Source organism: Macrobrachium rosenbergii, chromosome 56 (genome assembly GCF_040412425.1).
Source record: "Macrobrachium rosenbergii isolate ZJJX-2024 chromosome 56, ASM4041242v1, whole genome shotgun sequence".
In the NCBI taxonomy this organism is placed as follows: Eukaryota; Metazoa; Arthropoda; class Malacostraca; order Decapoda; family Palaemonidae; genus Macrobrachium; species Macrobrachium rosenbergii.
The window spans coordinates 18289691-18306893 of NC_089796.1; the positions used below are offsets into that span (position 1 = coordinate 18289691).

The window sequence follows — 17203 nt, forward strand, 5'->3', positions numbered from 1 at the left end:
AAAGTGCTCTAAAATGCTTTATTAGTATGCCAGTTACCGTATTTACAGTCAGTGTATCACTGAGTCTTTTAATCATCTCACTAATCTGGTTCACTCTTAAACCTTAGGCATATTCTACGTTGAGTCAGGCTAACATTCACAGTTACCTACAGTTACAAATTTACTATAGTCGATTTCATCTCATTTGTTCACCCACGGGTAAAGGTGTGGCACACGCGCATGGGTCGCTCGTGATTGGCTGAAAATCAACGTTGCCGATTTCGTTGCCTTATCATGATAAATATTCAAACTATTTCTTCAGTAACAATTTAAATCTTTAAATATACAAAAAAACTCACACCTTCGTATATAAATCACAAACATGATAATTTGTATTGATAATATACCAGTGCAAGCACACAAGAAACGAGCTTGTATCAAATAGTCTACGTACTCAGATCAAGCACAAGCGAGCAATAGGCTCTCAAAAATTAAGTTTTGTCTCATTGGTATAGCCAGTGCTACGCGTAGATCTGTGCTTACAAACTGTGAAAATCACAGGAATTTGTTATTATTCAAACTTATTCTGTGTCCGATAACATTATATGCATTCAAAAGTAACTTTATTATGATACCAAAGTAATATCCACGTCCGTAAACTTGAAAAAACCTTTAGTGACATTAACCGCTAGAACAGAAAACATGGGCAAGCGAATGCTAGGCCAGACATTTTATTTTACCGGCCTTCTTATAACAACACTTTCATTTCATATCTGTTGAAATTACTTTCTTATTGTATCTTTTCTATATTCATTCTATTTAAGTACTGTTCCAATGCCGCACAATGACAAATTTTAGTCTGGTCATCACCACGGAAAGGATGACGGGACCGTGGTGAAATTTCAAACCTTCGCTCCATAAGTTATCTGGCAAAATATTCCCGAAAGTGCCAAGCCACTGAGCTATTAAAATTATTTGTATACTCAAGAAAAATTTATACAAATATGAAAAGTATTCTGAAAAGAAGACCATTGCTATATATTAACTGAATTTCCCGACTTCCACCCTTGCAGTGGCTGTTCCATTCACCTCCCCAAAAAACCTCACAGACAACAATCTTTCATACTACTGTATTTCGAATACTAACCTACTCATGTACTGTAGTTTACATGCAATTAATGATTTATTCGCACTCGCACTGACAGATGCCTTTATATTTAATTACAGTGAGATAAAATATAATTATTGAAAAGCCAAAATTCGTTGTGTTTGATCTGTGTAGGCTCGTCTTTCGTGTGCTTGTATTGTTATATCCTCCATAGAAATCAGCACGTTTGCGTTCTATATAAGAAGATGTATATCCAGTATATGCATTTAAATGAATAAACAGTTTGCATCTTTATCATAGTAAGCCTACAATATCGGAAACACTGATTTCGGCACATCTACCTAAACCTACGTTGGTAAGTAAGTGGACAGATGAAATGAAACAGACTATAGCTCTCGTTTTTACACTACGGATCCACTACAATAAATGAATTGCAAGCTTCATAACCCAAATCTGTAAAACATTTGATACAAAGCTGTTGAACTATCCAACTGATAGATATTTATGCCACTTTACAACAAGTAATGCAGGCTATTATTTTGGTACTCAGCTTTGGATATATTTTCATTCCAGTTTTGGAACTTGACTAGTGTAAAGTAATACTAACAGCTACTTCATAACTGTTAAACTAATAAAACTTATCAAATTGAATTCATAAAGCCAATATACCGGTCGTGAACTGCCTATTATTCTTGAGAGATATGCCTAAAAATCAGGGGCTTCGTTGTAACACAGAATAATGAAATAACACCCAGCTTCAACAAGTGCTGAAGTTTGTTGCCGTGCATTTCTCTCTTCTTCTCGGATAGCAGCCTCATCCCCAGTCGAAAGTATATTAGCTTCAAAAGTAACATCATTTATGACATCACTAGAGACACCTGCAAAGTCTTCTTCCTGGGGATATGGATTGACAAAGTCAATGATGCTCGCCCGAGAGAATGGGAATATAAAAGCTCTCACCAGTTTCTGCCCGGCTTTGACAATGTCACGAAGCTTTTCCAGAATGATCTTCATAAAATCGAGTTTGGATAAGCTCTCTGCTGTTTTGATTAAGAAAAGATAAGCTTTGTTGGATGAAACTGACGGAAGAATACCAGAGAATATGTCTGTGTTTCCAAGCTCACACTGAATGAATTGAGAGGACATTGAAGGAGACTGTCTGTGCAGAGAAGCTGGCTGGACTGCATATGCTCCATCTTGAGAAGAGAAGGAAAACTCACCAGAGGAACGATCTTGAATGCTGTCAATATTTTCCTCATCTGACCTAGATCGAGAGAGCTTCGATGGAATTCTTAAAATTCTTGTTAGTTCCCTTAACTTTGCCAAACGGGCAGCTCGCCTTGCCTTTCTTTCGGCTTCCTTCTTGTCCAGAAATTCATTCCTATTTTCATTTGTCTCAGAGGCTTGCTCAGCCTTCACATCTTGCTTTACATCATTAGTCTGGGTTACTTCGCAACCGCAATTAACACCAGTCTCTGCCATCAATGGGTTCCCGTTTTCATCATGAACCACTGCAGGTCTTGGCTTATACACATTGTTGTTTGTTTCAGCATGTCTCATTACATTACAAATGACACTCTGATTTCTTATGTTTTCTTCAATGTGTTTCAGAAGAATTTCTTTACTGGGTATAGGTATAGGAACATCTTCATTATCTGAGACGCCACTCTCCTCTGAGATCACTGAGAGAGCACTTGAGCATCTCATGCCATCATGGCAAAATGTTGGAGAGGGACTTAGTAAGTAGTCAAAATCCGTGTTAGGACATTTCCAAGGTCTCTCTTTGAAAGAACGCTCCAACAATTGTTTAGAGATGGTTTCTTCTTTAGTCGTTTTGTTATCTGCAATTCCACAAAACCTCTCACACATTTTGAAATATGCTGTACTCTTCTCACTATCACCATTTTCATCTGAGTCAGATTCTGTTGAATGTTCTGATAGTGGGCTGAGTTCCTTATTATCTTCACTGAAAATCTTTGTCATCTTGGTTGGTGACCTTATCCTTCTTGAGTTATTGTCTGCATCCAAGGAAATTTTTGACAATTGTTTTTTGAGCTTATCTTCAAAGTCATCATCTTTTTTCTTTTCCTGTGCATTACAAGACAAGGTTAATAACGGTGCATCTGTAATGCTATTTCGCTTTGAAGAGTCTGCAGAAGATATAGATGAACTGCTACGCTTTGATGATGGTGATGAGGACTCAGCCCCATCTGACATAGAAGAAAAATTACCAGAAAAATAGCCAGAGTCCGGTTCACTCTCTGAAGAGGGTACAGTTTTCCTGTTAGCGTCACCTTCTTCCTTTGAACCAGCATTGCCATCACAAGGTTGTTCACTGGGTGCAGGAAGGGTATCTTTAATCAGGTTCCAGAGATCAGCAAGTTTAACAGGTTCTAAACCTTGACCTAAACCAGTATCTATGAAACTTATGGAATTTTTGGACTTGGCTTCTGACGCCATTATGTCAGAAACACTGCCACTTACTGAGACATCATCACTGCCAACTGAAGACTCTTTGTCAGAGTCATATCCATCAACGATCAAGTTCGAATATGCATTGCTATCCATGACTTTTATATTTTCATACCTGCAAAGCTGGTCCAAACAACTCAGTGGGCCATCTCCTTCATCCAAACTACCATATACAACAATGTTTTCCATCATGAAACGTGAATACGTATCAATGTCTAATACCTTCATATCCTGAAATTTAGATAGCTGACTGAAACTATCATCTTCAATCACCTCATAACTAACATTTTCATTAACTATCTCATTATTGTTTTCTTCAAACGGGGTAAATGGTTTTACATTACTGATATTAGAGAGCAAAAGAGCAAATTCTTCCTTCCCTAAAACACTAATACTCTTACAGAGATCTTCACCCAACCCAGAGTCTCTGTCCCCAATCTTTTCTTTGGTAATTTCCTCTGATGGCTTACCCTCCTGCTCTAACCTATTGTCATTAAGATCTGTTCTAACATAAAGTCCAGGAATAACTGGTATGTTTTCTTTAGCATTAAGCTCAGGAATTACATATATGTATTCATTAAGACCTTCTGTAGCATCAAGTTCAGAAAGGACAGATACGTTTTTGTTCAGATCTGTTTCAAAATATTCAGAAACAACAGATTTGTCTTCATTGCCAGTTGTTCTGAAGCTAAATTCTGATACAATGGCTATGTTTTCATTAATATCTGTTTTTCCACCATGCTCCGAAATGACAGATTCGTTATCATTGATATCTATTTCAACATCAGGTTCAGAAATGACTGACAATTCGGCAAACTCGGGGACGGTCTCTGGGGAAGACGTGTTGGCACTCACCGTGGGCATAGGTTGCCCTGTGACCTCAGCCTCAAACTTGACACCACTTCCTGCTGGAACAGATGCATCCAACAGGGTTCTAGTAAACACAGGAGGCTCCTGAGGCCCAGTTACTACAGGTGAAGGCGTAGGCAACCTTGGCTCAATACTAAGATATGCAACACATTTAGCAGTTCCTGCACAATTTGAAGCAACAATTTCATATTGGCCAGTGTGGTCCAGTGTTGCGGAACGAATCTCGGCAGTCACGTGACCATCGGCATCCTCGTGGATCTGGAATGGTTGAATATTAAGAAGATACAAATTGGAATATACTGAAAACAACACTAATTAATTTAGATCTGGAAATCAATACATCTTTTATAGCAATTATTAAAAACGTTGGCGACACAGAGCTCTTACCTGGCCTTGGCTTAAAGAAAACCGAACAAATAACAGAATACCAAAAGAAATGGTACCTATTTTCAAAGAAGTGATAGAGCTATCCTTTCAGAAGAGGTAAATAAGTCAAAGAAAACAGAAAATGAACTATGCGGCCAGACCATCATGTAAGAACCAAGATTTTTAGCCGAGTTCTTTGGTGGACCTATTTTTTCAAACTAATTAATTAACTCCAAACCTTGACAGTGGAGAGTAAGAAAACAACTTCATACAATAAATACCTGCAATTCATTATCTGGAATCAGTGGAAGACCTTCTCTGAACCAAGCAATGGTTGGTTTGGGCTCACCAGTGACGGTGGCCTTTAGAATCACAGTCTGTCCCTCAGTTACATGGCTGTCCGTCATCAGCTCTGAGAAACGTGGAGCAACTGCCGGGGCACTTACTGGTGGGGGTGTCATCTCTGGCTCGGCTGCGATAAGAAACACAAACTAATATAATTTACGAGTAGGACACGACCAGAAAACACATATTTCAAGCGTAAAAAATTAATATTCAAAAATAACTTCAGGAAAGTATGTGACTTATATATCACCAAACAGTCTTTTAAAGTATTAACTTAATCTCTTCAGGTACTTTGCAGAAACCATCTTAGGTCAACGGATAACGAGAACATCTCACACTCACGCTCAACATTCAAAAAGCAAGCAGTAGAAGCTTCTCCGGCTGAATTCATGGCAACAACTCGGTAAATTCCAGAATCTTCAAGGAAAGCCTCTTGAATGATGAGTGAACAACGATCCCCGTGGAAAAGTAACTTGAAGTCATTAGATTCCTTGACTGGTGTATCATCATGGTACCATATGACCTACGGGGAGAGGTCAAGTTTATCAACAGTAACTATGAAATTAATAGATCAGATAGTTCAGAGAAATACTTTGGAAAAAGAGATGAAACAAATATCAATTGGCTAATAAATTATTAACAGTTTTGCATCTCACGAACTATTATGTCATAAAGCAATTATGGCATGCTAAGAATAATATGGCAAAAGTAAGCAATGTAAAACTGGATTAATATGAGAATTATAAACGCTAACGAAATGCATGAGAAAATACATCCGAAAGTAGAATGAAAACATTCTCTTTATATCTATGAGAGAGAGAGAGAGAGAGAGAGTTATTGTCAGTTTTATCATAAGTAGTTTAACAGCATTATTAAGAATTCTGAATGCAAACGGCTAAACCAAAAGATGTATTCTTAAATAAGAAGTGAAAATTGGAGCAGGGTAATGATAAAGTTGAACTGTAAGGTTGGAAGGCACAAAAGGGGGTGGATGGAAATTAAAAGGCAAAAAGCAATGCAGCTGGGGACAAAGAGATGCTACAGTGTACAATGCACTGCACAGGGCGTACCAAAGGTGTAACTCCCTATGCAGAAGAGAGAGAGAGAGAGAGAGAGAGAGAGAGAGAGAGAGAGAGATCATTATATTGCTGTCAAAAACTATGGCGTAATGGCACCTACCTCTGGTTCTGGCTGGCCAACTATGACGCAGTCTAGTCTCGCACTCTTGCCCTCTTTGACTGAGGTGTCTTTCAGTGCCAACTGTATTGTTGGTTTGACCGGTTCTACATCAATATCTGATGTAACTTCTGAGTCACTTGTTTCAGTTGGAATACGACCCTGAATGACAGAAGGAAACAGCAATGAACATCTTTGCTCGAGCCTGAAATTTACTATATACTCATGATAGAAAATTAATACAGTACACAGCTCCTCTTATCAGAACAGTGTGACAGCCTCGAAACCTCGAAATTACAATGAAGTCTGAATTTATCGCGACAAAATCCCACCACCAAAATCCCTGGAAACTTACTTTGACGGATACATTGGCTGAGCACTGGGCTTCTCCAGCAGAGTTCTTCGCAACGACAGTATAAACGCCAGCATTTTTAGGGAAAGCCTCAGACATCACCAACGTTGCTACTTGACCATCAAAGGCAATCTGGAAGGAAATCGATTAATCCAGTCGGGAAATTACGACATGGAGCAATTTTGAATTTAACTTTACTAGAGAATTACAATAACTAGAAATATAATAGTTACTCTAAGTCATTTCCAACAATAAACGTTTGGCAAATAGTTTCATCACCGGTTAAAGCTTAATGTTGGTGAACACATAGCGTTTCAGGTTTTAATGAAGACGTAAATTTAAAAATTTTATACGATCAAAATACCAACCTTGCAGTCAGGAGTTTCTTTGACAGGTTTACTGTTGTGGAACCAAGCCACTGTAGGAGTTGGCGTACCAGTAACGTGGCACTCCAATTTGAACTTCTGACCAGCCCTTGCCATGACATTGCTCAGTGTCATTGTGAACTTGGGACGTTCGGATAACTCAACAGCTGCGAATTAAGAGAAAATCATTTTAAATGGTAACTTTGCATTTGTGAAACTATAAATATTTCAGGCTTGAGAGTAGCTTGACATATTTTTTCGTGAAATATAAGATAACTGAAGAATTACAATGACTCTTACCAGCAACTGAGAGCTTGGCTTTCGTGAGATCTTCACCAAGGTCATTTGTTGCTTTGCACGAGTATTCAGCCTGATCTTCCAAGAATACTTCTTCAAATCTCAGTACACAATCACCATTATTGTATGTGATGACGTAATCGGGAGACTCATCAACACACGTCCCATCCTTAGCCCAAGACACAACAGGCAAGGGATTTCCCTCCACAGTGGCTTCCAATTGGTAAGAAGTACCTTCCTGTGCCGTACAATCCACGAGCTTTTTGGTGAACTGGGGAGGAGCCATAACTTCGACAATTTCTGCTTCTGTAGATTACATTAAATGAAGTTTAGTGCACAACGAAAGGAGTGTAGGAGCTCTTTTCATCAAAAATGGGTATTTTACAGTAAAATCAAATACAATTAAATAATAAACGTCCTACGAGGATGGTAAATAAGTCACTAAAACAATACCTTAGACACATAAAATCACACTAACAGGCACTGATATATCGATAAATAAAACTACATTTGCATCCTGGCAAAACTAAAATAACCTCACCTTTGACAGTGAGTGTGGCAGATGTCTGTGCCATGCCAGCACCATTCACTGCTTTACAAGTGAAAAGTGCTGTGTCTTCTGTGAAGGTTTCTTCAATAGTCAGGGTGCAAACTCCTTCATCAAACGTCGTCTTATAATCAGGGTTGGCTGTAATACTCATGTTATCTTTCAACCATTCAACTTCAGGCATGGGAAAGCCAATCACCCTAGTGGCAGGGAATGAAAAATAATCTTTAATATTTTACATCAGCGTAATTTTCTCCCATTACCAAAGAATTCCATAAAAACAAATTTTTTAAATGAAAATTAAAATGGGAGGTGCAAAGAAAAAAATATTTTTCAAATAATGAAAAAACGAGGCAACCTTTAATGCATTAGAACAGCATGAGTGACTGAAAGACTACAGGTTATTTGGCATCACGCTACCAAGGTCACTAACACCGAATAGCATCTGTGCAATTTCTGAACATCCATACCTGCATTCAAAGCTGAACTTGACACCTTCAGTAACAGTCGCTCCCACCAGAGGAGTCATGAACACAGGAGCCATGGGCTGAGGGTCTTCATCGATCAGCTTTTGTTTCTTTGGAGGAGGAACATCCTCCTGTTTGGGTGGTGGTTCTTCGTCAGGTAAAGGTATAGCCTCTGTTTGGATCTCTATTTCGACCTGCGGAAAAGATACTCAAGGAATGAATGGACGGCCACTTCCTACTTTTTCCATCTGATTCTTGTAAAATTACTGTATCTCTTTAATTCAGTTCAGCCTTGGCTTCCCAAAGTTCATTTTTTAATTTTTTTTATTATTCATTGCCATCTGTATTTTGCAGTGTTACACTGCTCTTGATTATTTTTCAATATATGGGCCTACTACTCAAGCAAGCTTTCTCATCAAAATTCTGACCTTTTCACTTGTTCCACATGACTATTACGACAATAACAATAAGAATAAAACTTTACCCTCTGAGGAACAATGGGTTCAACAGGGATGGCCATGGTTCTTGCAACTTCTTCGGCTGCTTTCTTAGCTTCTTCAGCTGCAGCTGCTGCCAATCTAGCAACCTCTGCTTCTGCTTGCGCAGCTGCTAAGGATGCTGCCAGCTCTTCTTTTTCCTGTTATCCGGGAAACATACAGTAAAGTGTTCGCCAAAATACATATTTCATTAGAAAACATGTCATACTGAATGTGAAATCTGCTTACATAAAAAAAACTTTGGATTTACAAAGTGATAGATATTGAAGGATAAATAAATCTACAAAGTGACAGATATTGAAGGATAAATAAATCAAGTTTAAATTTACAATCAAATTGACTGAAATACAATGAATCAATGGCGTTATTTTGGTTAAAGTGATTAACATGAAGTTGCAAAACCATCGTGAAATGGCTGGTGTTTAGAGAAAACAAAATAGTGCCTAAACATAGTGAGAGAAAGGGTAAAAACTAGTGAAAGAATGAAATTATACCAAAGAATAAAAATTGTTACCTTTTTCTGCTTTTCTCTGTGTTCTTCAGCAGTTCTGAGGTTCTCCACCATCATGGTTAAGTTACGAATGATAATAGTGAAACTTTCAATCATATGAGTGTTCTGATGAGAAACCACTTCAATCTGGAAAATGATTAGGCAATAATAAGCTTCTATTCCTTCGAAATACTGTACATTATATGTGTGAACAACATCCATGGACGGACATTCAACGATAACCTGCGAGACATAATGAAAGTAACCATGCACAGTTTCCCATAATTCTCAAAATTACACCAGTTTATTCCATTCATACCTGCTTCGGTGCTGCGTCGCCATAGAGCTGAGTTGCCAAGGAGGTAATTTTTGTAATTCTTCCCTCTTGTTCTTGCCTTCCCGGCTCCAAGAAGACTTCAATGCGGGATCTCATATTCTCAGCCTGTTCGGGAGTCTGAATGCTAGCAGAGTCCCCAGCTACATCAACCAAGAGCTTGCTGCCTTGCTTGAACCAATCTTCAGCCTGTTAGATAAAGAACCATCTTTTATTATTCGCGAATCTTAAGAAACATGCATATAGGTGCTTTCCTATTTCCCGAATCTTAAGAAACATGCCTTTAGGTACTTTCTTCTTTCCAAGTGAAATGTATATTCTACGGTAGACTTTCTGTTTCATTACTTGTCAACTTTTCCTAGAAAAAATATGTATAAAAACTTTTTAAATTACATATCAACCATTTTTCATATAGAGAAAAAGTTTCCCTACACAAGCTAACTGAATACTGTATAAGAAAATAAATACAGTAAATACTAACATGGGACAAAACTTGAGTTCACACGAACTCGGCTTACACCAATTAAAAATCAAAAGCTTACCTCATCTACCAATTTGAAGAAGTCAATGGAGAGCTCAATGGACTTCTGAGATTGGCCAACTTGCATCTGGAATGTTGACCATTTCTTCTCCAGCTCGGCCAGTTCCTGCTGTATCTCTCCGGAGTCATCCTCAGGCCCGAGCATTTTGACAGTTGTGCTCACGAAAGTCTGAATGCGTCTCTCCAGCATCTAGAAATTTAGTTGCATTTAGTATTTATTAACAACAGTACATGAAGAAATTCACTCTGTTTCCACCGCACACTGTAGATAAAAGAGTACTTTGAAAATGAACAATTACTGCCATTCTCAATTATAAAACGTGACGTATGCCACTTTAATCTTTATCAAACATCTATGCTAAGGATGATAATCTATTACAACCAATCCAGGGTGACAAAGTATTACTAAACATATCAATTTACCTCTGTTAGTTTACTATGTGTGCTTACTGCAAGAGAATGACTGACCTGTGCCACAGGCTAATAATTGTGACAGTACGGTTTTTATATCAATTTCTGAAAAAGGCTAAACATTCGGCATGAACTTACTTCCACAGTGAATTGGAACTGCTTGAAAGCAGATTGCATGTTTCTTGCAGCACCAAGGGAATCGCCGTAGTGACCTCGCATGCGGGCAAGCTGTTCGCTAAGGTCACGTAGCTGGTCACTTATCACCTGCAGGAAGGCGTTATTAACAGTGAGCAACAGTAAGAATTAACACGTCTGACGTCACTATATTTCTATTCATAAGAATTAACTGACTCTGTAAAATAATATTAGATTAAAGTGGTTCTCATGCCTCACAATGACCCACCGCCACACGCATTAGGCCCAAAAGATTTGTTGTCAGTTTCATGAACAACCCTTGTTAAACAATGCTCAAATTCCCATCTTTTATCCGTCTTGGAGCCAGTGTGAAAAAATTATAAATAACTGACTGAAAGCTTTAACAAAATATAAAAACGTAACTCAAAGTATGGGGAAAGGCTGCAGCTTATAAACTAAATACCTGACTGGCTCAATTTTACTTTTATAACACAGAATTTAACATATCAATTGATTAATTTAGTACCTGGAGATCGACGTGGTACTGTGACCGCTTCAACTGTCTCTCCAGCAAATGTTGATGCTCCGTCCACGCGGTCTCGAATGTCTTACCTCTCCTCTGCAGCATCTCCTCTATGAGGGCGATGTCTTGAGCACCTGCTTCGGGAGGACACTGGAAAACAAATGAAAGTTCCTCAGGTATTACATTTTAACACAGTTATGCGAGATGAAGTTATACAAGTGTTTCAGTTAGTTTGTTGGCAAGAATGAAGAAATCAGACACGTCAAGCAAAACCAATCCTACATCTTACACCTTGAAATTGAGTACATAAAGAGCTTCATTGGTAATAATCATGATGGTGGTGATACTATCAATAGTTACTACATGAAAAACGGGAATTCTATATGAAAACAGCCCCACGCTTTGGAGTAATGGACCTAAATGTGATGTAATATACTTTATTTTATTCCTATATGGTAAAGTTAATTAAAATACTACTATACAAACAGTGTGCCCTTTGCTTGATTTTATTAATTAAAAAATGCCATACAACCTTCATTTCATTATGTTCAAAATACTCTTTCTATCCTCTTCGCGCAAACTTTAATTAAAAACACCACACACCCAGCATACTTGTCACTTATTTTTATTATTAAATACGATATATGAATTTTTATACCTTTGAAGCACAAAGACTGATTGAAAAAATATTATACATTATACATGTTTCGCCTGCAGACTGGCCCCGAATCCATAGGACCTCACCACGCCTCTTACATCCTTTGCACACCTAAACATAATTACGAACCGCCTTAGTACATAAGACCAACATAATCAAAACACACCACCAACCGTACATATTTCTACACTACTCACACTACTTCATCAAAAGAAAATGAGCATCTTACCTGTTCCCTGATTTTATTGACAATAGAAGCAGCTTCGTTTTGAGCAAATTTGAGCAGTTCAAGAACAGCCTGCTTGGAGGCTTCGTGTTCTCTTATCTGGCCCTCGACTCCTCCGAGGTCGAAACTCACAGCACCAAACTGAGATTCAATCTTGTCACAAGAGCGATGAATCTGTCGACAGTAAAATAGTGGAGAGTGAAAATACTGGAAGGCTTAATGAGTAATACACAAGTATCTGGGCACACAGTCATAAGAGAGGGGGACCAAAGACAACTATGCAGTAATCAATGTATAAATAAGTTAAAATCCTATGATAAATTACCATGTGCGGAAATTGTATAAAACACATCTTAGTGGATCATTCATCAATGAGCATCCAAGTGATTCAAAATCCTACAATAAATTGTCGTATAAAGAAAATACAAATATCAGCAAGTTACAGTAATGTAATTCTACTGTAAATGACGCTTATTTCCTGGACATTAATGCTGAAATGTAACAATATGTGATGAAAGGAGAGGAACAGTTGTCAAAAAGCAGTAAACATAGAAGTAGCAGGAAGAAGACCTGCAGAAAGTCCCAGATAATGGAAAAATAGCTTAGAAGAATACTTGAATCTGATAAGACTTCAGGAGAGGAGCACAGGGCAGAGGAAGGTGGAGAAAAATCGTTTTATGTTTAACAAACCCTCCCCCCACCCGAGAAAAGTGACGTAAAGCGTTTATTTTATAATTATGATGATGATTAAAAAGGCATGGTACAATTTTCCCGTGAACGATAGTCAGAAGTCCAAACTATGCCATTTTTTCTACTTTTCAAAAAATGTACAAAAATACATAGTTGATCAGATTGTATTCCTATAAACAAAAACAACGAATGATGCAATTCCCCGTAAATTCACCATGTACATCTCTATCTAGTCTCCGAACTTAAAACTTGACCTTCTTCAATGTCCAACTTTCACTACAGAGCATTTGATGCAATAAGATAGGGAAAATACAATAAGATAGGGAAAATGGGACGTGTGCCTCACCTCAGCAATATTTCTGCACCACTGCACTAACATGTAACCGAGGATTTGGTATTCCGTTGCCTTGTTCTGTAAATTCTGATAGAGCTGTAACAGCGAGCTGATGACTTCGTCGCGGGCGCTCTCTTGATCCCCTGCAATTGAGAGTAAATACAAAAATAATCAAGCTTTCATATATTTTCTTTTTCATTATTAAATTATATATTTATAACAAAGCGTTGATCAGCTGTTGCGGTATATATCTAATATAAAATGTTATTCTGCTACGACAGTTTTGTAAACAGAAACATGAATAAGTAGGTAAATATAAATAAAAAAGATAGCAAATGAACAGATAAATAATATAAAAGGATAAATACATCTACAAAAGTATATAACATAATAAATCAATAGGAAAACACAATCTTATACCCTCGGAAGACATAATCTTAGATCATGTAAAAGAATAAAGATAATAAACAAAAATTACCTTTGTATGACATAACCTCGGCCCTAGTCATCATATTCTGAATTTCTTCTTGTGCTTTCTTGACAGTCGATACGTACGCTCCAAGTCTTTCCTCCAGGTTGGAGGCCATTCCTTCTGGATCCGCTGGATTTCCTCTCAAGAGAGGGCAGAAGTCGTTCTCCAACTTGGACATTTCAAGTTGCATCTGCAATGATAAATTAGATCCATGGTTCCCTGAGTGAATGAATGGTCTCCTAAAGAATTGCTACTCATGGTATGAAAACAAGTAATGCCGTTTAGCTTGACTCTCTCCTACCTCTCTTTACCAATAATAATTACTGTCAGAGTTTAAAGTTGAGTGTCCATAAAAAAACTAATATATAACTTCCAAAATAAATATATTTTCTCACACGCATAAACAAATGTATATTTTCTATTTGCAGGTTTCAAAGAAGAATGCATCTTTAATGGGAGGATATGACCGCTTCATCTTGAATACTGTCCCAGTGCTACGATATCTTTGGAAATGTTTGTCTATTATCCTCTTTAATAAAACCTTACATAAACATTTTAGCCAATTCATTACACATTTAAAAGTAATAGTCCATAACCTCATAACATAACAGTAAACCATGCGAGTGTTAAGGTTTGCGTATTCTTAGGCAGTGTTTTCAAGTCACATGTAATGACCTCCAACACCTTTCCGAGAACATTCCTTATCCCATACCTTTTTAACATTTTCCCTGTAGGTATTCCACAAAGTGATCATTTCTTTGGTCGTTGTAATCTTCATGTGGAAGTGCGAATGGAGATCTGTGATGACGAGTCGCCTCTTGCCCAGCTGTTCGAGTATGTTCTCCACGCAGAGGATGGCCCTGTTGGCGTCCAGGTAGGGGTCCTCCGCCTGAAGAGAGGAGATGGAATGTGCACTTATGTATACATACTTACATATACTTACAAACAACTTATATCAACAAATACAGGTACTTGTGGCTTTTACTGCCATTAACAAACTCAACTATCTAATCAACTAACTCATCAAATTGCCTTCATGGTCCACTGAAACAGTTCAAAACCATCCCATGTCACTTCCCACAAACCAGTATAATATGAATTTTAACTCGCAAATTACTTAATAAAGAAATGTTTCTAGAACTTTTCATGAAGAGTGAAAACTGCGCTTCAAGTCACACAAAGTTGACAGGGTTCCCTTGTAACACATACTAAAATGAAGCTAGGGACAGTTACTTCAACCCGGCCCAAAGACAAACATATGTTGTATGATATATTCTTAAAGCCTTAAAGTGTACAGGCAATAAAACCTGGGATCTGTAATTGCAATTTGCCCTGATTTTACCTTAAAAGTCCTTAACTAAGTCAATACCTCTTCTATGAGCAAATTTCCCTACAGACATTCCTATAATCAATCAACATATCTTATTTGCATTCACCATAACAATTACATAATGAATTTAGTCCCCAAAAATCAGTTATCTAAAACTCACGTTCTTGACATCTTGACAGAAAGACTTGCCGCTATTGCACAAGTCGAGGTACAACTTCTGCAGCTGCTCCCACTTGGCTTCCACCTCATCGCGGCGGTCCTCTCCTTTGGCATCCTTGAGCAATAACTCGAAAGCCTCGTGCTCGTTGTTGACGCGCTCGGCGTCTTCGTGGAATTTCACGTACTTCTCCGTGATTGCGATTCTGATATCTGTGGGTATCGGGAAGCGAAATTCAGTCAACTAGTAGGATGGCACATCCTAGTTTTCACCTTCTTTTAAGAACAAATCTTCTTGGCAAGTCGGAGGAAAGTCTACAAATGTGATCCAGTGGTACGTTATATGTTGTTGTTAATAATAATAATAATAATAATAATAATAATAATAATAATAATAATAATAATAATAATAATAATAATAATAATAATAAGAGGACAAACAATCAAGTGTTTATCTAGTACAAGCCTGAAGAAAATAAGAAAATGCAATGACAAAAAGCTGGGCTTAATCCCAAGATGACAACAGATTTTTTAATACTACCTTTAAAAACAATCCTAGTGAGTCGACCAAGACTCAAGAGATTGTGTCTATAATAGCAAATCAACACACTTCAAAAAGAAGAAGAACGACTATGACGAGAAAAGTGGTTGATGTATCAGAAGATGGACAAATGCTTTAAACAAATTAATTCTAATACTGGCTCACAATACAGTAAATTAATTACCCAAACCTAGAAAGTAGGAGGGAAAACGTTGGACAAATGCAACACCAACAAGCAAGGGCAATCAAAGCAACAACAACAACATGAGTACAGAAACCTTAAAGTATAAAAAAATCACGTTCGCTCCATACGATCATAGCTAACTGCAAGTTCTTACCTAGCAACTTCTTGAGGGCCGACCAGTGGTCAATGAGTTGTTGCATCTTCTCTCGGAAGCTGTTGGCATCATCAGGGGACAAGTCGGGTGCTAGGGTTTCTAAGAAAGCAGCCAAAGAGTCAATTTCGGCCTTCTTCTCCTGCAATCACAAGAATAAAAAGGTAAAATGTATTACTATAAACAATGAAGGACATATTTAATAAAATCATACTGTCGATACGGTCATGGGGTGATGTAGCAGTATGAATGGTAAGGAAGGGATGGAAAGTAAATTAAAGGACTAAATTAATATTACAAAAGACGAGAAAGAATTGTAAACTGATTTAACTCTCCCCATGATTCATAAATCTCAACCTTAATTTAGAAGTCATGTATTTACTATCTATGCCAAATTTACAGCGTAAGAAGAGCCTTTACAGATTTTACCCACTCTAAGTTACAAAATGTATAAATCAATGAAAACAATACATCCCCTTTGGAAAAAGACATAAAATTCCCACTGGGTCGAAATAGTACATATTCGCCATTAATTCTCTCTTATTTTGAAATAAAATTGGTTACCAATAGAGGCTATTCATTTACGGAAATTATCATAAGGCAAAGCTCTCATCTCCCACATTTGCTCACGAACCCATCCCATCTCCACTAACTCCAATAAACATAAAGAAAAAAAAATAATAAACGAAGGCATCTAAGAATTTTAAGATAAATATAGGTATTGCAAATGAAAATCTGAAATAGTTTTAGTTGTAAAACGTTAAAATATCATTTCCAATCCCGTGATAAGTCAGTGAAATACAGCCATGATACATCACGTAACTTAAGGCGGAAAAGCTAAGTATATTAAAATAGCTTTAAGAAACTTTTCTAATTCTTTACACTCGCAATAACCTTCAAATAAAGGAAACTTTATAAAGCTGGGGTGAACTTATGACATCTCTCAATCAAAACTCACCATAACGTCATGATTGAGAGTCTGGTGAAGATGGAGAAAGTCTTTGGCCAGACTGAGAGAACCGCCAGGATCCTGATGACCCTGGAGGAAGGCATCACCAATTCGCACCAACCATGAATCGATCTGGAAGGAAATGAACAAACGTTCGAGATAGAAAAATATATAAACATCTACATGAACGCATTCCCGAAGCTGCTGACACTATTGTTTAGGTATATGAAGTGGTTA

The 17203-nt window shown here is 37.6% G+C and overlaps 1 protein-coding gene across 15 annotated transcripts in view; it reads right to left on the reverse strand.

Moving 5' to 3' along the window:
* LOC136836607 (titin) overlaps nt 1-17203 on the reverse strand; it is a 356015-nt gene that overhangs the window by 71259 nt on the left and 267553 nt on the right. For all 15 annotated transcript variants that reach the window (XM_067101069.1, XM_067101067.1, XM_067101061.1 and 12 more), the window contains 22 exons: nt 16976-17098; nt 16021-16159; nt 15146-15354; nt 14368-14544; nt 13662-13845; nt 13196-13326; nt 12163-12333; nt 11279-11425; nt 10756-10881; nt 10208-10396; nt 9651-9854; nt 9356-9478; nt 8829-8981; nt 8348-8538; nt 7872-8077; nt 7334-7636; nt 7037-7200; nt 6672-6800; nt 6320-6478; nt 5483-5663; nt 5077-5267; nt 4415-4687 (listed from right to left, as the gene is read on the reverse strand). In XM_067101069.1, coding sequence (XP_066957170.1) covers nt 4415-4687; nt 5077-5267; nt 5483-5663; nt 6320-6478; nt 6672-6800; nt 7037-7200; nt 7334-7636; nt 7872-8077; nt 8348-8538; nt 8829-8981; nt 9356-9478; nt 9651-9854; nt 10208-10396; nt 10756-10881; nt 11279-11425; nt 12163-12333; nt 13196-13326; nt 13662-13845; nt 14368-14544; nt 15146-15354; nt 16021-16159; nt 16976-17098 — 3873 coding nt within the window. The remainder of the gene's footprint in view (nt 1-4414; nt 4688-5076; nt 5268-5482; nt 5664-6319; nt 6479-6671; nt 6801-7036; nt 7201-7333; nt 7637-7871; nt 8078-8347; nt 8539-8828; nt 8982-9355; nt 9479-9650; nt 9855-10207; nt 10397-10755; nt 10882-11278; nt 11426-12162; nt 12334-13195; nt 13327-13661; nt 13846-14367; nt 14545-15145; nt 15355-16020; nt 16160-16975; nt 17099-17203) is intronic.